The 20,532-nt window shown below is 44.2% G+C and overlaps 4 protein-coding genes across 6 annotated transcripts; 3 read left to right on the top strand and 1 right to left on the bottom strand.

Moving 5' to 3' along the window:
• The first annotated feature begins 1,821 nt into the window (after nucleotides 1-1,821).
• Nucleotides 1,822-5,442, top strand: LOC115051372 (angiopoietin-2-like). The gene is made up of 6 exons (XM_029514776.1): nucleotides 1,822-2,463; nucleotides 3,214-3,448; nucleotides 3,967-4,101; nucleotides 4,251-4,467; nucleotides 4,993-5,188; nucleotides 5,296-5,442. The coding sequence occupies exons 1-6, from the start codon at nucleotides 1,822-1,824 to the stop codon at nucleotides 5,440-5,442; spliced, it is 1,572 nt and encodes a 523-aa protein (XP_029370636.1).
• Nucleotides 5,443-5,678: 236 nt separating this feature from the next.
• On the bottom strand, nucleotides 5,679-8,248 carry LOC115051012 (NADH dehydrogenase [ubiquinone] 1 beta subcomplex subunit 9-like). The gene is made up of 4 exons (XM_029514247.1): nucleotides 8,131-8,248; nucleotides 7,164-7,356; nucleotides 6,968-7,081; nucleotides 5,679-6,066 (listed from the first exon to the last, which is right to left on the bottom strand). Exons 1-4 carry the CDS (start codon nucleotides 8,217-8,219, stop codon nucleotides 5,935-5,937), a joined length of 528 nt encoding a protein of 175 aa, XP_029370107.1. The 5' UTR covers nucleotides 8,220-8,248; the 3' UTR covers nucleotides 5,679-5,934.
• A 567-nt stretch (nucleotides 8,249-8,815) lies between these two features.
• Nucleotides 8,816-12,402, top strand: tatdn1 (TatD DNase domain containing 1). Of its 2 annotated transcripts, XM_029514161.1 has the most exons (12): nucleotides 8,816-8,883; nucleotides 9,401-9,466; nucleotides 9,551-9,600; nucleotides 9,677-9,740; nucleotides 9,819-9,962; nucleotides 10,253-10,295; nucleotides 10,584-10,669; nucleotides 10,762-10,802; nucleotides 11,008-11,084; nucleotides 11,450-11,520; nucleotides 11,734-11,860; nucleotides 12,021-12,402. In XM_029514161.1, exons 1-12 carry the CDS (start codon nucleotides 8,862-8,864, stop codon nucleotides 12,121-12,123), a joined length of 894 nt encoding a protein of 297 aa, XP_029370021.1. In that variant the 5' UTR covers nucleotides 8,816-8,861; the 3' UTR covers nucleotides 12,124-12,402. The 2 variants fall into 2 exon arrangements, with proteins under 2 accessions (XP_029370021.1, XP_029370022.1); XM_029514162.1 differs by lacking the exon at nucleotides 8,816-8,883 and having other exon boundaries at nucleotides 9,419-9,466; nucleotides 9,690-9,740.
• A 123-nt stretch (nucleotides 12,403-12,525) lies between these two features.
• Nucleotides 12,526-19,695, top strand: LOC115050795 (E3 ubiquitin-protein ligase RNF139-like). 2 transcript variants are annotated; one of them, XM_029513862.1, is made up of 6 exons: nucleotides 12,526-12,973; nucleotides 14,336-15,017; nucleotides 15,395-15,542; nucleotides 15,659-15,765; nucleotides 16,009-16,260; nucleotides 16,422-19,695. In XM_029513862.1, the coding sequence occupies exons 1-6, from the start codon at nucleotides 12,858-12,860 to the stop codon at nucleotides 17,202-17,204; spliced, it is 2,088 nt and encodes a 695-aa protein (XP_029369722.1). In that variant the 5' UTR covers nucleotides 12,526-12,857; the 3' UTR covers nucleotides 17,205-19,695. The 2 variants fall into 2 exon arrangements, with proteins under 2 accessions (XP_029369722.1, XP_029369721.1); XM_029513861.1 differs by having other exon boundaries at nucleotides 12,526-13,020; nucleotides 14,401-15,056.
• The last annotated feature ends 837 nt before the right edge of the window (nucleotides 19,696-20,532 follow it).

The raw sequence follows: 20,532 nt of genomic DNA, 5'->3' as shown, positions 1-20,532 counted from the left end.
CATTAACAGCAAAGTCACAGTTCTGCCTCCAACTATTATCAACATTAGTTTGGTTCAAGTCTCACTTTTTTATTCACTAAATATTTTTATTCTTAAAATGTCATATAGTTGTATTCAGCTGTTTGGCTCATTTACTTATTTTTTTCATCATAAGCATCATTAAATTGAAGAAAGTGTTTTGGGGTTTTTTTACAAGCACAAAATGAAAACTTTTTTTTGTTGGAAGAAATAATGAAGAACCTCACCACACAGTCCCGTCTCTCCCTCTGATGTTTTCTTTGTCGTTCAACTGCTGGACAAAGTTGTTCCCCTCCAATGTTATCCCTCCAAAGGACTGGCTGGTTTTATATCAGCCGAGGATGCGCACACACACACCTGCAAAGACGTCATTACCTGACATCTCCCCTATCTTGTTCACAATTGTAAACACACAATGCTGCATGGACATGGGCAATCCTCCCCCCTCCCACCAAATCCTCTCCATCCTCACCTCCCCCCTCCATCACTGTGAGGCCACAGACTTCACTGTGGAGAAAATCAAAGTGAAAATAAAGAAAAGTAGTTTTTCTACGTCTATAGATTATTTGGTGCTTTTTATGATCAGTCATTGGATTTGAAGGTCAACCTCCGTGTTCTTCCTTCACATCCTTCTCTCCAGCATCCAAATGCTCCTGCTGACGCTCTCAGGACAGATGATGGCACCCAGTGTGGTTCGGGTCAATGCAGATTAGTCACTTTGTACCAGGACGTTCCAATGGAACGTCCAGGCAGGTGAGTTGGTCTCCACAAAAACCATCTTCCACATTTTCAAAGTTTTTACACTCTGAGGACAACAAGACACAGTAATTTGACTTTCATTGTGTGGTACTGAAGAGTGAGAGAAAAGGTTGTGTAACAGCAGGCGGTGTGTGAGTGTGAAATGTCAGGTAGATTAACAGCGAACTGCCATGGTGTCACAGACGGGAAGAAGGGATTCAGGCCTGCGGCTCGGAGTGTACAGTTACAGCCGCTGTCAGCTGCTGTCATTGTCCGAGCCCTCAGCGTGACCGATGGCAGCTCTGGAGGGGATTAGCTTCTTTACCAAACTCTCCCACTTCAAGAAAATGTTTGACATTTTCTGAAATCTGAGACTCAGCTGTCGGGTCAACATGAAGCTGCAGCCGTTCACAGATCAAGTTGGATTTTTCTGAAGCTGCTAACAGATGTATACGTCTTTTGTCTTTCCTTTAGCGTGTCCACGATAGAAACACCGGAGTCAAATTCCTCGTATGTTCACAACACACCTGACCCTGATGATGAAGATGGTGAATAACCACAGAACTGCTCTGACTGACGGACTGGACCCAGTCAGGGGGGGAATTGGTGAGGAGAAGTGTGACCATGGCAGACAGCTGCCCTGCTGTCTGTCATTCTGTCCCTGATGTCGCTCACATTACTTTAATCCTGTTCTATGTGATGCATTATATCGCAGAACAATGGCTGCCAATCCCATTAAAGGATTACTGGGAGAGATGACACACACAGTGACCATCCTGATGCTTTTCCAATGGGACACTGGGACGTATAAGCACGAGCTGGGGATCAATGTGGCTCACATGTGGACTTAGTCTCATCTGAAATATGAAAATCATGTTAAGTGAGAACCACAACAGGAGTTTGATTGTTTCAGTGTCTCGGCTTCGTTGTCTGTTGAGGAGTTGGAAGAAGAAGACGCTGGAAGAAGTGTGGACCTCGTCATGCTGATGTTGACCCGTCTACAGACGACTTCACTCCAATGAAAGTCCACAACGACCAGAGCGGACCATTTGTTCACTGTTAAGGATGAAGTGGCGATCTGTGTTACTGACGTCTGTCCTTCTGACTGGCTGCTGTTTCCAGTCACTCGCTGGTGACTTTGTGGCCTCTGATGAACATCCAGATGTCGGCCATGACGAGGACGTACGTCCCGACTCCCTCGGAGAGACAGCTGCAGATGTTCTGGACCTAAACACCCAAATAAGCCGGGATGTCCCCGACTCAGATATTGAGACAAACTGGGACATACTGGATATAAACAAGGACGACTATGAGGACGCTGACTGGCATCCTCCTAACTCCTTGTTGGAGACATATTCAGAACTTTTCCCAGACGCCCCATCAGTGATGCGTGGCAGCAACACTGGTGTCGATGCCGGCGCTAACCGGACAACCAACCGGACTACAGGCCCGTCGCTTGCACAGTGTGGCGAATACAGCAGCCAGCTGACATCCAACGGGTGGTGCCGACTGACAGCAACGCTGCCCCCCATTGGAACATCGCACAAACGCTGCCCAGATATGTTCCGCTGCACAGACGACGTGTCCTATTGGCTGCACGAGAACCAGCTGAGGAAAGAGCAGCTGGAGGACTTGAGGGAGACTATGTCGGAGCTGCAGGAGGAACTGAGGAACCACCGGCGTCAAGTCAAAGCCCTGGAGATCCAGGTAGAGGGATCATCTTTCCGAAGACACAATGGACAAAACTCTGAGGGTGGACATAAAGAGATAAACAAAGAGAGACGAGGACGTTAGCTGCCTGAATTTAGAAATCTGTCTTCACACCACATAAACCCTCCTTAACCCTGAATGCTAACAGGATTAGCTGCATAGGTACCTGCACCCAGTCTGCCTGACCCACTGAGCTTGTTTCTGAGTCTCCAGGCTGGTCCAAATAAATATCAGATATCTACTACAGCCTGACTTCAGATTACGGGATGGGAACTCCACCGCAGACTAATGTCCTGTGGTTAGTTTAATTTAACACACAAACGAGGCAGTAACGTTTTCTGATTATTACCATCCCCATTATGTGCACCTGGGAGGGGGGAGGGGCTGAGAAACTTCCTGTGTTTGTCCAACACGCCATCGCTAATGCCACTGGATAACCTTAGTGTGGAGCCAAGCCGAGTTCATGGAGTCACCAGTTTGATTGAATTATTGAGAGATCTGTGTTTTCAGGAAATGGAACGGTCCAGGTCGGCTTTAAAAGTAGAATGACATGAATTTCACTTGTGTTACTATAAATTGAGTGAAGCCAAGTTGACTTCGTACGTGTATTTTTGTGTTTTCAAATAAGTTTGGAAACTGATTTTAAGTGTGATATTTCTCTTTCCTCTTGATGTTCTTTTTCAAGAGAACCATCAAACACTAGCTGCAGATTCACACTTTGCTAACGCCTCTCTTTCTTCCTCTCAGGGTGAAGAAAGGTCAAGTTTCAACATGACCTTTGAGCAACGGTTGCCTTCCCTGAAGTTGCGTCACGCAGAGGCCGACGCGCTTCTCCACGTCCATGCAGCGCTTCTGCACGAGCTGCAGTTTCAGCTCCGCAACCTGACTGCCGTTGTGCAGCGCATGAGCCATGAGGCGAGCTGCACGGTCAACATCATCAGTACAGCGCCGCCGCTCGGCCTGCGAGACTCACTGCCACCAGGTACTGATGCAACAAACACAGCGGTGAGTCGTATGTTGCCTCACAGCTCATGAAACATTTTGACACAAGAAAAACTGATGGATTCATTTTTTTATTTCAAAAGCAGCCACCAGTTTAATTTTTTACATGTCACAAACTGTCCACTGTTGTTTGGATTGTGTCCGTATTTGTGTTACTGCAGAATATGTTGGAAGAGAGGCCGGCTGTGTTCAGTCGGTCAGCAGATATCCTGATGAATCCTGAAATAGTTCGACTCATTATTGACTTTTCAAGGTGAAGTCCAGCTGTTAGAAGCGAATCGTTCTAATGTGGTTCCTTATCTGTTGTGTTTAAATGTTGCAGGAAACTCAGTCTGGAGATGAAAGCAGTTTTTTCTGTGTCTGCTGGTTTAAAGTCCTGATCTTAAATATTACAGTATTTAGGAGCAGGGATTTGTTGGAGCTCCTGATTCCATCAGAGCAGCAGCTGTGGGATTTGGAGTGCTGACGACGCTGTGTCTCTCTGTCCGTCTCCCTCAGATGGACGCCACCTGTCTTTCTGTCCTTCAGACTGTGCGTCTCTGTATCACAATGGTGTGCGTCGCTCTGGCGTTTACGCCGTAGTCCTGTCGCCCGGCGCCCCCCAGCCCGTTTACTGTGACATGGAGACAGAAGGTGAGACACATCCTGCATGCAAACACAGATTACACAGTATACTTGCGTGTGAGACTACACTGGTTGTAAAAAGAAGTCAGAGTGGATTGAAGCCTATGGGAAAATGACCTTTCCCAGATGCCACAGTTTGAAACATATTTCTCCATCAGGTGGGGGTTGGACGGTGGTTCAGCGGCGCCGTGACGGCTCGGTGAGTTTTAACCGTGGCTGGTCGGAGTACCGCGACGGCTTTGGTGAACCACGTGGAGAACATTGGCTGGGCAACCGACAGCTCCATCTGCTGTCCAGTCAGGGCCAGTACAGCCTCCGCATAGACCTGCAGGACTGGAGCCACACCCACAGACACGCCCACTACCACAGCTTCAGGTAGATGAAATGCTGTCTTTTGCCAATATGAGAGATAAAATAAATAAAGTCTTTACAGAGCCAAAAAGTCATTTATGGATTTAACCGTGATCTGCTGTAATGAGAGCAGAGCTGCTTTGGTGTCAAGCTATATTTTAGATCCCATATGAGAATTATTGGAAATTATTGGACTCTTTCTTCTTATTTTTGTCCAGTTGTTTTGTTTGTTTTTTTTTTGCATGTTTCAGACAAATTATGCAAAAAGCACAAAAAATCATACAGTATGATTCATAAACAGTTTTCAGTCCATTTTTCAACGCTGAAGTCAGTTTCTCAGAAAATCTTCCCTGGACATTCATTCTAACCAACTGAAGCTGTTCAGCTCTGGAGCAGAATTCATCCCAGTTTGAAAAGTTAGTTTAGAATCAGGAACCAACTTATTTAACAGATCAAACATAATAAAATGTAAATGTTGTAATGCTCATTGTAAGGTTTTCAGTGAGGATGGCTGGTTTTGATGAAGGTACCCGTTTCCTCCGGCTGCAGGATCGATGATGAAGAGAATCAGTACCGACTCCATGTGTCTGGTTTCAGTGGGACAGTGGAGGACTCTTTCAGCTGGTATCACAACCAGCAGAGTTTCAGCACACCGGACACAGGCAACATCTGTGCCGAGATCAGCCACTCTGGCTGGTGGTTTCATCAGTGTTTCTACTCGAACCTCAATGGCGTCTACTACAAGGTCAGGCTCAAGAATACAGAGTGTTCAGTGTTCTTATTGAGACAGGCCTGGAATTACTAGGTGGGAACTTTATAAGTTCATGTAGAAATGCCATTTCTTTCCACCAGGGGGGGCATTACTCTCTGAGGGCTCAGAATCTGCTGGGACCAGACGGCATCGTCTGGTTCTCCTGGAAGGACTCGGACTTCTACTCTCTGAAGGCCGTCGTCATGATGATACGGCCGCGCAGCTTCAGGCCACACCTCTCTCCATAGTGATGGAGTCTTCTCACCACTCCAGAGCCTCTAGAAATATCCTCCAGAATACCAAATGTGTTCTCAGACACCTCTTAAAAGGGTCCAGAACTAAGAAACTGTGACCTCCTGATGGTCAGACTGAGGGGCTACATCCAGCAGTCTGTGGGTTCATCCAGAGCTTCAGCTGGAGACAATCTGCTGGTGAGCTGCTGTTAAAAAAAACAAACTGATAATCATCACACTGGAGCATCGACTATGGTACACAAGAACTGAGATTTAATGACACATTTATTGGAACAGTTAAAGGTTTTATGTGATGAATCTATAGGATTTCTGAAAGTCAGCAACCTCCAAAAACAGACTACTGAAGAACCACTGCGGAGTCCAGCAGGTTGTTTCCTCTCAAACGACTGACAGCACGAGTGGTAATTGATTCATCATGAGGTCAGATGGTCTCCATGCTTCTGCTGTGGTCTTTGTGGTTTTTCTTCAGACTCCAGGGGAAGAGATTTACATGGGACGCTCCCGGGGGCGGGAGACAAACTGCCACCACAGAGGGGGGAGATCGCCCTCCTTACGGGCAGGAGGGAGGGCCTCGGACTTGGGGCCCCCAGCTGGAGTTTCAGCCTGCAGCTGGGCAACCTTGAAGAAGACAGACACACATGTATCCCAAATTAAATTTAATTTTAAGTCTTTTTTCCCCTCAAACTTAAACAGACATTAATTAATTAAATTAATAATAAAATTTTTTAAAATAAAGTTAGCATGGCCTGTTGTTTTTGTTTCAACATCCAGAGAAGACAAGAACCTGTCAGAGTTCAGTTGGCTGAAATATTCTGCCCCCTGGTGGTTTTCTCTGATAGAGCTGAAACCTTTACGACTGGAGGAAAGGGTGAACTGTCTGACTAGAAATTTTGATATTTGAAGGCGCTTTAACTGTGACTTTATTAAACTCGTTTATTCCAGTAATTTTTTTACAAAATTTTAATCATGTAACACTTGTGTCTCTCTCCTACTCTTGTGATTTGGTTTAATTTTGTAGTCCTAGCAGGTGATATATATACTGTAACTTCCGGACTATAGAGCGCACCTGAATACAAGCCACACTCGCTAACTTTAAAGAGAAAAACCGTTTTCTACATATGTAGGCCTCACTGGCTTATAAACCGCAGGTGTCGGAAATATGGCAGGAAATAAGTTACACAGAAAGGTTTTGCCTTTTCACCAGATTGATCGCCTTTAACTTGAAAGCTTGCTTTATGTGTTTCCATAAGGGTGTGTGTATGAAGCGCAAAATAAATGACTGATCTGAAGAATTTAGTGTGGGTGCGTTTAATTTAATTCGAACAATTTCATTGGTCCTCTGTGACCTGTTGAGTCTGATATGGCGCTAAATGTATTAGCAGCATGAATCTTGTTACCCGTAAAAATCCATAAATTGGCCACATAGCTTTTTAAGTTATAGGGTACAAAGTGTGTGAAAAAAAGTTGCGCCTTATAGTCCGGAAATTACGGTAATCACTTTCACCGTTGTGTAGCCCACCTCTTTGTCCCAGCTCTCCATTCTCAGTTTCTTCCACTGCTCCCTCTTGGAGAAATAGTCAGGGTACATGGCCTTCTCTGAGGGGTGCCAGTAGTCCAGCACCCACTCTGGGATCTGCAGGAGCAGGACAGAGCTCATTTCTAAAAACCACTTTATAAAATAACTTGTGCTCCACTACAAAGAAGCTCTGCCTCACCTTGTAGCACTCGTATCTCTCGTACGAGGTTCCTCCGGGGGAGTCAGGGAAGATGTAGGGCTGGGGATGCTGGTTTGTCCAGAACTCCTCCTCTCCCGCCTTCAGCATCATGGTGGCCTTCACCATGTCCTTCTCATTCTTATTCTCATCGAAGCGAGCCCGCAGCATGCAGGCATAGAACCGGTACTTGTCTCTGCAGTGGAAACAAAAGAAGACAACAGAGAGAAACAACCATAAGCAGATAAGTATAAGAAACTGCTGAAACAAAACGTGATGGCAGCATTAGATCCTTATTCATCACACTGCTTCGTCAGGTTGATGGAGGCTGACTGGTCCACAATTCATTCTGCAGCAGGACATCTCACATAGCTCACATATCAGAGAGGATTCGGGATTTAACAGTTTCTTCCGTGTAACTGTATTTTATTTTAAATATTGAAACATTATCTAACATATATTAGAAGTACCTGAGATCTCCCGTTGATGTGGCATCATTATCTTTGTCCCAGCAAACTTTTGACATAACAGTTAGAAGATTCGACAACACGACGGCTGCCTCATCACGGATGAATAATATGTGTAAGAGTATGAGGTTTTCTCACAGATAAACTCAGTGGCATTGACCAACCCGTGTGCTGACTCCGGTTTATATTCAGCCGTATTTAGATTATTAGCTTACTTACGAGCTTTAGCATGAACAACGCGCCTTTGATTAAATATAACACCAACTAAGTTGACATCGGCAGCACAGGAACGAGATTCACTTTTCCATTTAATTAGATTATCAACGTTAAATAGATGCTTAGCAGCCGGACAGCCTGACTTTAGAAATAACTGACCTGGCTAGCGGATAGCATAGCTCTTAGCTTAGCTGCGAGCAGACAACTTGTTTTTATTTTGTTTTATTTGTGTCTTTATTTAAACTGTTTTGTGTTTGAAGTCGAGCTCAGACTGGAGCTGCTCTCACCTGAAGATGCACCATGACTCCAGGTGTCTCAGTGACTTCTTGTAGAGCCGTAACACTTTCTGTTGGTGGGTGAGATAGGCGGACGCCATTTTCACCGTCCGCTGTCACCTTCTGGCCGGGCCGCGCAGAGGATTCTGGGTATTGGTGGCGTCCAGACGCCACGGCCATAAAACACGTAGAAAAAGCGCCTCATTAAATGTTTTTTTTTTTTTTTGGCTCATTACTCATCTCTAATTAAAATTAATTCACAACATTTCGGATTATTTGACTGTTGATAACATGGCAAAACAATCCCTTGTTTTAATCATATTCGGATGGATTAACACACTTAATGACTTCATGAAACAGAAAAAAGGTTTAGTGTACACTAAAACATCATGAGATCACAGAAACAGATTTTGGTGACTCTTTTTGTCAGGATTAGTGATTGATTGATTGATTGATTGATTGAATGGATGATGGAGGACCCGCTACAGATGCAGACAGATAGATTTGCTGAATTGGTGTTAAACTGGGTGCAGCGTTCAAACAAATACACTCAGAGGAAGTTCTGGAGGCCTTCAGAAAAATCCCCAATCTTCACCTCATCCAGCCTGAGTGGCATGTTTGCAACAAGGAGAATGAGCTAAAACTAGTTGTTCCCTCTGCTACAGTATTTACGGTACTGTAGCATTATGGGATTGATGAGAGCTGCATGTGTGTCTCTGTTTAGAAGCAGTGGACTCTCAGTTATGGCTCAGCACAAATTCATCGGTAAGGCACTCGTGTTTGAAGGCCAGAAGGCTCAGAAAGGGAAGTGTGAGGTGTCCAGGACTCATTTCCTGTTTGTGTTTGTTGTAAACAGGCTGCATGTTCAGTTAGCTTAGCGGCTAACGGGCTAGCTCTTGGTCAACATGAAAACAGAGCAGTCACAGATGTTTGCAGATGTGCAGGACCACCAATTAGAGAGTCCAGATTTTTCTGGTCTTTGGTTCCCTGATTGTGAAATAGTTCCTGAAGACTGTCAGAACCAGAACAAACTAATCTCTGCAGGATAAACCTGTTTTGGATGCACTTTCTTATGTGATGCACCTAAATGTATTTAACAGACACGAGTTTAAAGTGACTGCTCTGCACCGAGGCTGAACTGATGTTACTCAGTGGTCTGTGGCCTTTGACAGATGAGTCAGTGGAATGTGATGTGAATCAGCTTTATGCTGCTGCACAAAGAACATATTTACTACAATCAGATTGTTGGTTCCAGCACATCACAGTGTCTTTCCCTCTGCAGATATCGGGGTGAACCTGACGGACCCCATGTTCAGAGGCCTCTACAGGGGGAAGCAGAAACACGACGGTGAGTTTTACTCCTTCGTTGGCGTTTTCTTCTGTTTCCTGTTGATGTGAAGTTTGTCTGAGAGCAGTTGTGTTTTCCCAACAGACGACTTTGATCAGATCATTAACAGAGCTCTCAAAGCTGGAGTGGAGAAGGTGAGATAAGTGTCTGATGCGGCCACACAAGACTTTCAAACTGTCTTTGAAACGTAACATCTGATGGATTTTGCAGTTTATGATCACAGGAGGAAGCCTTGAAGACAGCAAGGAGGCTCTCAAGCTAGCTGAGACCAGAGGTACAGACATGGGCACAGCCATGTGGTGGAGCAAAATGATTTCTGGGGGAATTTATTCACGCTTCTCTTCTGTCACAGACGAGTTCTACTGCACCGTCGGCTGCCATCCCACCCGCTGCAGTGAGTTTGAGCAGAGTGGAGAGTCCCAGTATTTCTCTGGGCTGAAGGAGCTGGCTGCCACAAACAGAGGGAAGGTGGTGGCCATCGGAGAATGTGGACTGGGTCTGTACCGGTTCTAGTCATGCATTCTGCTTTAGTTCAGACAGTAATAACGTCTAAGTGTGTCTATTGTTTAAGCATGAGATTCATTTTCATTAGCCAAAATAATTGTGATAATCATCATAGAGACTCTAAAGCATAACAAAATGTCTTTACCTTACATTCAGGTAAAAAAAAAAAAATAATTTAATTGTATTACAGACAGGACACATGCTTGTTTTTTGTGAAGCTCCTTTGAGGTATATTGTGTGATTGTGTTATAATGTTTGGTGTGGATTTTTTTTCTCTTTCAGACTTTGACAGGTTGGAATTTTGTCCAAAAGAGACTCAGCTCAAGTACGTTTGTCCGCTTTGGCTTACAGTTTATTAGGTTTAACTGTCTATACAAGTAGATTTAGACTCTGGGTCTGGAAAGTGAAGTCATAAACCTTCATGCTATGTAAAGACTCCACCGGTTGTAAAAAGAAGTCGGAGTGTATTGAAGTCTATAGGAAAGGCCCTAATTCTCCCTTGCTATATTATCTCAGAAAACATTTTCCTGATGAGTTTATGGTCTCAGTCTGAAAAAGTAACTATAGATCCACCAACCACCTTCTTTCATCTCGTCTCCTTCATCTGTCACAGATACTTTGAAAAGCAGTTCGATCTGGCAGAGGAGACCAAACTTCCCATGTTCCTCCACTGTAGAAACTCCCACCAGGACTTCATTGGTAGGATTGTAGAGTGAATACTTGGTGTAATTCAGCTGAGACCTCTGAGATATTTTCCTTTGTATACTGCCTCTTTGTCTCCGTTTCAACAGCTATCATGAAGAAGAATCGAGACCGATGTGTTGGAGGGGTGGTAAGGAGATATCTATATTGTTCTCCAGAGACCAAAATTTGGCAAAAAGCGTAGACTTTTAATATCTTGAACCTTTTGGTTTTCCAAAAAGGGAATTTACATGTTTTATTGTCTGTGTAACTTCCTGTGCTGCCATCTATAATGATTCAGTACTAATGTTGTAGAGATGCAGATTCAACTGATAAGTTTTCATTTTCTCTTTCAGGTGCACTCGTTTGATGGAACTGCAGAGGACGCCACTGCCCTCATTGACCTTGACCTCTATATTGGAATAAATGGATGGTGAGAGGGTTTGACCTGATCCACCTCTGGCCTCAGAGCCACGTCAGATCTGAGATGAGAATCAAAGCAGAATTTAGTGACAGATTCACAAAATTTCACTGCTGGGCATTGTTGATTTTGGAGACAAGGGGAGAAAAGACAAAGGTCTGGAGGAAAAATACTTGATTCAGCCAGCCTGTACTTGAAGAAAAGAAAATTTTCAGACAAATTTGTGTTTGAAGGTCACTTAGGTAGAAGGATCTTGATGTGACTTATACAATGTACAACTTCTCGGAGATTCTACAGATCTTATCGATTCATTTTAAAAAGTCAGAGAGTTAATCAGAAGAGAGCATTACATCCTGCACTGCATCTCTGCTTTTCAGTTCTTTGAAAACGGAGGCCAATATTGAAGCAATGAAGTCCATTCCCACTGAGAGACTCATGATAGAAACAGGTGAGTTAATTTATAACTATGATTGCTGTATGATTAAATAAAATTTTTCATTACAGAATTTTCTTTGCCATTTACCTCGTGAAGTAGAAACGTTTCTGATATGACAGTGAAAACGAGATTTAAACCGTGCCACTGTGGAGGAACATTTAAATTTTGTGTGTGATTTTTGTCATTGCACTATTTATTTCTGACGTAATGCCTTTTTCCTCCCAGATGCTCCATGGTGTGGTGTGAAAAACACCCATGCAGGCTCCAAACACATTAAAACTACATTTCCCACAAAGAAGAAGTGGGAGGAAGGGCATTGTCTAAAAGACAGGAATGAGCCCTGTCACATCATGTGAGTGATGCAGGAAACATTTATTCCATGTTGTTAAACTCAGCAGGTGAGCAGGTGAGTGGTGGCGGGGAAAAGCCGAGGCAGGAAGGCTTGACAGGAGACATGACAGGAGGTTTGGTGAAGTGGGTGACTTAACTGCCATAACTTTTCGCTGTTGCAGACAAGTTCTGGAGGTGATGGCAGCGGCGAGAGAGGAAGATCCGCTGGAGCTCGCCAACACCATCTACAACAACACCATCAAAGTTTTCTTCAGCTCGAGTTGATTAAATCTGATGTGGCCATATCTCACTTTCCAATCTGATTAAGGCTCTTTAATGTTTAATGTTTGCGTGAATGAATGATGGTCAGTAAAAGGCCAAACAACTTCTTAAATTATCTGATTCTACAATAAGAAAAAGAACTTTTCTTTTTTTTTTTTTTTTATCAGTGGCTAATTGAGTCATCACTACATATCTGACAGTTTTCATGCTGTTTACATTCTGCCTGTATTATTTCTGTTTCTACACTGAAGCAGATGCAAGAGAATTAATAAAGTATTTATTAAATTACAACAAGTGTGATATTTGGAAAACAACACGGGTGAGTGTGTTCGGTGAAACGTGAACGTCATCAGCCGCACCCTGTGACGTGGCCGTGACGTCGCGTTACGTCGGAACAACCTATCAACTTGTGCCGTGCTCCCGAAGCGACGGAGGCGGCTGCGGATGGCCGGTTTTCGGGGCTCCTGATGTTTTTGTGGTCCCTGGACGGAGACGACCGGAGCCGGGACGTCCCGGGGAGAGAGGAGAGCGGCGGCTAACGGAGGAAAGGAGAAGAAGAAGCAACAGGAGGTTGAGCTCGGCGGACATGGCGGACGGTGTCAGTTGGCTGGCTGTTAAATAAACAGACACGGAGAAGCCAAACCGAGGACCGGAGGCCACACCGGGCTTCGTTTTTTTACATGTTACGTGGATAACCGGGGATCCGCAGGACTGTAGCGGCCCCCGACCGAAGCTGCATGGCGTCCACACAAGCCCGGATCGGCCAGCAGGCCTTGGCGGTGCTGGATGTGGCTCTGCGAGTTCCTTGTATCTTTATTATCGACGCCATTTTTAACTCTTACTACGACCCCGGGTCGGGATGGGCCGGGGCGATGGGCAAGGTGCTGGTCCGGGTCATGGGTGAGTATCCTACAGGGCCAGGTAGCCGTTCAGAGCAGAGCCGGGCTGGGAAGCCAGCTAGCCGGCTAGCTGGCTGGGGACCGGTGCCACCTGTCATGCCCACCTAAGCCGATTTAGCTGCCGGCAGGTCGCCTGTGAGAGCGGAACGGAGCCGGTCCGAGGCCTGACAGACACCCGGCCAGTGTTGGTCTCCTCCGTTTGGGCAGCCTGTCGGTCCTCTCTCCAAGTGCAGAGAGAAACTGAGCTGAAGGCGCTCAATCGACCAGAAAAGTATAACCCCGAGTTAATTTCATTATTCAGGTGAAAGTTTGGAATCAGAAGGAAATATTTTAGGCCGGATAAACTCCTCAAGTGACCAGTTTCCCTCTTTTTCTTTATTCTTTATCATTTAACGGCTTATTTGGGAAACTAAATGAACAGTTACTGATCATTTTCGTTTAATTCTGTATTAATCATTGTCACAGCACAGCTTCGTGTGATTAACTATACTTTTTGTGCAGGCAGTTATTAAAAAACCTAAAGAAACCAGTGCAGTCTTTGAAAGACTTCCCTGGTTAATTCAGTTGAAATAACTGATCAGTTCACCTCCAATAAACTTAAAACAAATAACACAAAGTAAACTACAGTGACAGCAGTTTTAGATTTTACTCCCTGTTTGTTGAACCATTTTATCAATTTTACTTGAACTTTATCATCTATGTTCCAATTGAGTCATTATGTGCAGACACAAAAGTCAAATGCAAAGTCTGGTTTGCATTTATAATGCACAAACCTGTAATAAGTGATCTGCATCTGAACCAGAGTTTATCACAGCTGTCTTTATTCTTTCTCCCTCCTCTCTCCTGCGTGTAGTGAACACAGATAAATAACTAGCAGGTTGCGTAACTCTCCGTTTGTACAGTCTGTAGACCTTTGAACAGCCAGTCCTCTTGCGCTTGGCCATGAGCTCCAAGAGGCAAAGGGCCAAATAAGGATCCTTATAAAGTGGGCTAGCCAACAGCCGGGTCTAAGGTTTCTCCTTCCACCCACTTTTTCATCAGTTTAGTAGCAGCACATAAATCTAGTGGAGTGGCATGTTTAATTGTAGACGAGCTGAAAACAAGTCTTCGACAATGCAGCCAAAAGTGATAAAAAACTGAAATGATCATGAAGCTAAATCCATATATTGAATCAACTCTTAACACTCACAATCAAAAAGCAACAGATTGTTTCACATCAGCGTTTTGGACAGACGTTGATGCTGAGGCTCTGCGTGAGTGAGTGAGAGCTCATTCTCACATCCTGAAAACACACAAACTGACCAGCTACAGTCAAGTCATTGTATTTTCTTCATTTCATTGTTGGTCTTTCTGACTGCGTTGTGTATCTGTTGTGTGTCAGGCGTTCTCATCTCCAGCGTGGTGCTGCTGCTCTCCCAGAAAGCCTTGTTCAAGTTCTACACCCTCTTCTTTGCTGTTCTCCTCGGCATGTCGGCGGTCCTCATCAACTACTACGCCACTTCCCACATTGATTTCTACAGCGCCTACTACAAAGCAGCACTGGGCTTCCGCTTACTGCCCAGAAACGGGCCAACGCTGTGGCTGGGCATGGCTGCGGTGCAGCTTGTGTTTGGTGTGGGCTACGTTTTCCTGCTCAACCTCCAGTCAGTGTTTGCTGCACTGGTGGTGCTGGACATTATGATTCCTCTGTGGGGGCTGATGATTGAGCTGCCGGCCGACGTCAGGCAGCTGGTGGCAATGTTCTCGGGCCTGGCGCTGGCCCTCAACACAGCCGTGTGCCTGGCCATGAGGCTCAAGTGGTTCTACTACTCATGTCGGTACGTCTACCTGCTCGTGCGGCACATGTACAGGATCTACGGGCTGCAGCTTCTGCTAGAGGACACGTGGAAAAGAATCAGGTTCCCCGATGTGCTGCGGGTGTTCTGGCTGACCCGGGTCACCGCCCAGGCTCTGATCCTGGTGTACGTGGTGCGGGCCGTGAGGAGGGAGAGTGGCGATGCCACGGGTGGAGCTGTAGACGGCAGCACCGACTCGCAGGTGAGGTCATCACTGTGTTTCTATGTTTCAAATCCTGGCTGGTGTGACTCTTTGCTGCATATCACTCACACGCACTCCCCGCTATATAGTGCAGCATCAAATGTCCAAAAAATAACAAATAAAAAACTAATGCAGAATTTAAAAAATTGTTAGTCAGTCCTGCATCCTCTCTCATCCTCACTCTTTTCTTTTTCTTTTTAATTGCGACTCAGCTCACTCCATGCAGACTTTCATTTTGGAAGGACCAATATCCTGTATTGCATTACGTCCTGCGTTCTCTTGTGTTGTTTTTTTTTTTTTTTTTGTGACTGAAGGAGTATTAATAATGCTGTTTCCAGGGTTACCTGCTGAGTTGGGACGTGTTCTGGGATTTGACGAGTAACCTGATCATCTCTGGCTGCGACTCCACGCTCACTGTGCTGGGAATGAGTGCTGTCATCTCCTCTGTCGCACACTACCTCGGCCTCAGCATCCTGGCCTTCATAGGTACAATTTGTGCTGTGTGTGTTTTGTGTCTTGCATATGCTAAAGAACTTGCCTTCCCCAGGCAGTAACTAAGGATTTGCCTTCAGTCCAGTTTTTGTCTTGTCTGGGCTCCTCAGGTTCAACAGAGGAGGAGGACAAGCGTTTAGGCTTTGTGGCTCCTGTTCTGTTCTTCATCCTGGCTCTGCAAACCGGCCTCAGCAGCCTGGACCCAGAGGAACGTCTGGTAGGTCATTACTGCTCCAGAACTCCTGATCAGATAAAGATACAAACTTCAGATCAGCTCTAGAATAACTCAAACACATGAGGAACTTTCTGTGTTGAATCTTTCTTTAGTCATTCTGATTTACAGAGTTTTTATCCATAAAATAGGAGAAAAATTAAATATATTCTTATTTTCTGAGTTACTATGAGTTCCTGAGTTCCTGGATTTATAAACGCTCTGTGTCTCTCCCATTTCCATCCAAAGGTCCGTCTGAGCCGGAACATGTGCCTTCTGCTCACTGCTATCCTCCACTTCATCCACGGCATGACGGACCCCGTCCTGATGTCCCTCAGTGCCTCCCATGTCTCCTCTTTTCGCCGCCATTTTCCCGTCCTGCTGGTGTCCCTGGCACTCTTCGTGCTCCCCGTGGCGCTCAGCTATGCCCTCTGGCACCACTATGCCCTCAACACCTGGCTCTTTGCCGTCACCGCCTTCTGCGTGGAGCTCTGTCTGAAGGTGGGGACTGAAATTTGTCTTAAATTTAAACATTTCGGCAGATCTTTCTGTCATTTCCCTCTTTCAGCTGCCAGGTGGTGGGTATCTGTTTCTTTCTTCCACTCCAGCCTGTGGAGGTGGCTCTGATCTATCTTATATTTGATTCCCTTCCTCCCCACCAGGTGGTGGTGTCACTGACGGTCTACGGCCTTTTCATGGCTGATGGCTTCTCCAACGTCCTGTGGGAGAAGCTGGACGACTATGTCTACTACGTGCGCTCCACAGGAAACATCATAGAGTTCCTGTTTGGCGTCATAATGTTTGGAAATGGCGCCTACACCATGATGTTTGAGTCAGGCAGCAAGATCCGCGCCTGCATGATGTGTCTTCACGCCTACTTCAACATTTACCTGCAGGCCAAGAACGGCTGGAAGACCTTCATCAACCGCCGCACTGCTGTCAAGAAAATCAACTCCTTGCCCGAAATGCGTGGAGTCCAGCTGAGGGATATTGAGGACGTGTGCGCCATCTGTTACCAGGAGTTCACCACATCTGCCAGGATCACGCCCTGTCACCATTATTTCCACGCCCTATGCCTGAGGAAGTGGCTCTACATCCAGGACACGTGCCCCATGTGCCACCAGAGAGTTTATGTGGAGGAGGAGACCCGGGACAGAGCAGCCTTCTCCAACAACAATGGAGGCTACGCAGTGCCGCAGGACGCCGCTGCTGCTGCAGCCCCGCCAGCACCAGGGGACCTGCATGCAGAGCCGCCAGCTGATGGACCTGCCCATGGGCCGGCAGTTGGCGCACAGGCCGCTGGAGGGCCGGGGGGGCTCAACAACGAACTGCTGGAGGACAATGACAGCATAGAGTATGACGAAGACGAGTGGGGGACTCAGAACGGCAGCACGCCGATAGAAGAAGACTATATCAATGATGACACTGACTCCACTGAGGACTGACCAGAGAGGATCTAAAGGAAAAATACATATATCTTTATTATATTTAAGTTAAAGAGAATTATAAAACAACTTTAGCATCTTAATTTGTTTATAAAAAATGTCAGGGATGTCATTCTCGCTCTCTTTTTCATTTTTTTCATATGATTTTGGGTTTTACTCTCAAAGGGCTCATGGAAAGAATAACTGCTGCTCTCGTGTGTTGAGTGGATTAGTGTATGTTTGTTGGGGCTGTATGATGTAGACCAAAAAAGTCATAGTCATTTTTTTTACTTTATCTCAAAAGTATTGGCAATGCTGAAGATTTTTTTTTTTTTTTTTTGGGCCATGTGGTAATTTCTCTAACGCCTCAAACCTGAAACTTGTTCCTGCACAAATAACACAAATCTGCCTTGGTGGCGCAAACACCTTCAGTCCCACCACTGTCACTTGTGCAGCCCTGAAATGTGTGTGTTTATGTGCGCGTGTATGTGTGTGCGTGCCTGCCGACATGCAATGTGCTGAGACAATGTCTTAAAGAAGCAGTTCATTTTCCCTCGCCGCTTTTATTAAAGGGGAAATCTGCAGCTCTGTGTTCATCTGTTCACGACTAAAGTGCGGAGCAACTTGACCAACTCAAGCGCCGATCGATCTGCTGGTCAGAATTTCAGTTTGAGGGGAGACGAATTGAAAACAGACTTTGATTTGTTTGGACCTTTGTTGCTTTCAAAGCGATCGCTCTTATTAGTTGGGGAGTTTGTACATTTCTGCTCTACAGTCACCAGTCACTGTTTTACCTGCTGTAGATTTACTGTCAGTTTCAGACTTCACTTTGTTTTATAAAATGTTCACAATTTAAACTCCCAGTCAACCAGCCCTTTGCTTTGGATCTATAGCTTGTTTACTGTTGGATTACTGTAGGGCGGCATGGTGAGCAGTGGTTGGCCATCTTGCCTCATCACAAGGAGGTTTTGGGTTCGGACTGCAGTAATAAGCAGTATAAATAATGTGTTAGCATATAGGAATACTGTAGTTATTGTAGGTTAAAAAAAGTAGATCTGAAGTAAGAAGGCTGATTACAGATAAAATGCTGAAAATCGTCAGAATAAAGCAAACACTGACTTTTTTGTTTATAGCTCCTTTATGAAGTGAGCTGCGCTGATCAGAATCCACAACAGGAAACGCATACTTTTTCTCTCTCACTAAACCAAAACTCTGACCTGCAGATCAATCACAGCTTGGGTTTCTCGTTCAGCATTTTACCTGATAGTGAATTCAAACAGAATATTTGTGAACGTGTTCAGAGAAAGAAGTGTTTTGTTTTGTTTTGTTTTTTTTCAACTCAAACAGAGGCATGTCTGATTCAAAAAGAGAAAAAAGTGACTCGCTACTGTAATCTCTGATATACCTCTATAATTACTTACTACTGGTCCCTTGTGTGACCTTGCTGACAATTGTGTACGTTATTGTACATGTACTCAAAAAAACACGTGCACACTTCCTCCTCTAGGATAAGAGAAACATTTGTTTTCAAATGTTTTGTTTTTTCTTTTTCATGTTACACTCCAAATTTCTCTTCAGTGTTAATTTTGGGTAAATTCTTGTTTCTGACCAGTCGTGTGTGATAAGAGTCGGACAGAAGCCACATTTGAAGAAAAAAAGCTGAGTAAAATTATGAACTTTTAATTCTGACAGTAAGATAACTGGCAAAAAAGGTGCTGGTTGTTTTGTCTACAAGGGATTTAAGGTGCTTGAATTTTTCCACAAGGAAGTCAAGAACCTTCAATAGTTTTTATTTGTGATTCGGTAAATGCACTTTTTCATTTGACTGACCTGGAAACCAAACCCTGATGAGACCTGGCACCTGTTCGAAGGCTCAAACTGTGTTTTTCTAGTCTCAGGGTCCTGCCATGGGACTGGAAAAGTACATTAAAAAGCTTTCCAGGCCTTGAAATATAAAACCAAATGTGAAGGAGCTGCAGAAAAGTCAGACAGGTTGTATGTTGTATTGTAGTAAATCTAGACGCTGTCACTTCGTATGATCTGTGATATTTGTTGTATTGTTGAGCTGAAAAAAAAAAAAGCAGCAGATGTTCAACTGATCTAAATTATTTTAACTACTGGCACCAAAATGAAGTATTGGAAAATTAGGTACACCTCCCCTAGACCTTAATTGTGAATTTGTATTAAAAAGCTTTCAAGCACAACTCTTAAGTATTTACTGTTTAGACTTCCACAGCCTGAATGTCTTAAGGGTTTGACTGCAGACTCGTGTTCATTTCTCTTTTAATTGCTGTTCGCAGGAAATAAGCTGCAAGGAAATGCATTATGTTTCATGTGGAAGAGAAGAAAGTGTATGATTGGATCAGAAAGCTGTGCTTTTTTTTTTTTTTTGACAGGTCAGCTATGAAGGACTTCGATGATCACACTTGATTGATCCAAAATCTTTTGAAAAGGTGGAAGATGTTCATTTTGCCTTTTGTTTTAAAAAGAGATTTATGTAAATAAAATCATGTTTGATATTGAGTCGGGATATTTTTCTCTTTTCTAAGTTATGAAACTACACATCTTTAGGTGAAACTGTGTAGAGATGCTGTTTAGATGCCTGAACAGCAGATGGTGTTACATCACCATGTGGAATAGCTCACATTAATATTGACTGTTGGCAGAATCTGACCTAAAAAAAAAAAAAAAATATATATATATATACACACATACACATACTGCTATGATAAACTATATTGTAAAGCTAAAACCACTCACACATAAGACATTAAAAAGCATGTAATTCTATATTATATTATCAGAGGGCTGGATCTAAGCTGCACTCTATCCTGATTGGGTGCTGCAGTCTGTACAGTCCATCCCCTGCTTTCTTCTAAATGGGACTATCGTTTAAAATATCAACATTATATTGTCGTGAACACTTCAAAATAGAAACCGACACCATAAAACGAGTGAGAGGTGGAGCAATTTCCCCATAGACTTCAACACAACAGGTCCAGGTTCACTTTTATAAACACACATGGGGACACAGAAGCTGATATAAAAAAACTTCCATCATTGGGATAATCCATTAAATTCCACTATATTTGTCTTATATTTGTCTTTCCTTTAATGTGTCCAAGAAAGAAACACTGGTTTACACCTTCATGGCAATAAAACTATTTCTGATGTTCTAATTGCTCATATCCTCATAAAGATGTCTAAGTTTAAAGGCACTTCTACATCAACCACACCCTTCTTTACCTATGTAGATAATTTCTCCGGTTTTAAATCATACCATATATTTAAAAATAAAGATCCAAATATTTTTCTTTTGCGGGCATTGGTTTTAGTATGAAAGGTCTAA

The sequence above is a fragment of the Echeneis naucrates genome, chromosome 11 (genome assembly GCF_900963305.1).
Source record: "Echeneis naucrates chromosome 11, fEcheNa1.1, whole genome shotgun sequence".
Classification (NCBI taxonomy): Eukaryota; Metazoa; Chordata; class Actinopteri; order Carangiformes; family Echeneidae; genus Echeneis; species Echeneis naucrates.
This window is presented reverse-complemented; position numbering and strand designations above follow the sequence as displayed.

Bases quoted from the DNA above. Each gene is read 5' to 3' on its own strand.
- LOC115051372 (XM_029514776.1), top strand. From the start codon at position 1,822: ATGAAGTGGCGATCTGTGTTACTGACGTCTGTCCTTCTGACTGGCTGC. The intron at 4,468-4,992 runs GTAGATGAAATG...CTCCGGCTGCAG, and splicing joins GCCCACTACCACAGCTTCAG to GATCGATGATGAAGAGAATC. The intron at 5,189-5,295 runs GTCAGGCTCAAG...TCTTTCCACCAG, and splicing joins TCAATGGCGTCTACTACAAG to GGGGGGCATTACTCTCTGAG.
- LOC115051012 (XM_029514247.1), bottom strand. From the start codon at position 8,219: ATGGCGTCCGCCTATCTCACCCACCAACAGAAAGTGTTACGGCTCTAC. The intron at 7,082-7,163 runs GTGAGGCAGAGC...CTGCTCCTGCAG, and splicing joins AGAGATACGAGTGCTACAAG to ATCCCAGAGTGGGTGCTGGA. The intron at 6,067-6,967 runs GTGGGCTACACA...GTCTTCTTCAAG, and splicing joins TGGAGAGCTGGGACAAAGAG to GTTGCCCAGCTGCAGGCTGA.
- tatdn1 (XM_029514161.1), top strand. From the start codon at position 8,862: ATGGCTCAGCACAAATTCATCG. The intron at 8,884-9,400 runs GTAAGGCACTCG...TTCCCTCTGCAG, and splicing joins GGCTCAGCACAAATTCATCG to ATATCGGGGTGAACCTGACG. The intron at 9,601-9,676 runs GTGAGATAAGTG...TGGATTTTGCAG, and splicing joins TCAAAGCTGGAGTGGAGAAG to TTTATGATCACAGGAGGAAG.
- LOC115050795 (XM_029513861.1), top strand. From the start codon at position 12,858: ATGGCGTCCACACAAGCCCGGATCGGCCAGCAGGCCTTGGCGGTGCTG. The intron at 15,543-15,658 runs GTACAATTTGTG...TGGGCTCCTCAG, and splicing joins CAGCATCCTGGCCTTCATAG to GTTCAACAGAGGAGGAGGAC. The intron at 16,261-16,421 runs GTGGGGACTGAA...CCTCCCCACCAG, and splicing joins GCGTGGAGCTCTGTCTGAAG to GTGGTGGTGTCACTGACGGT.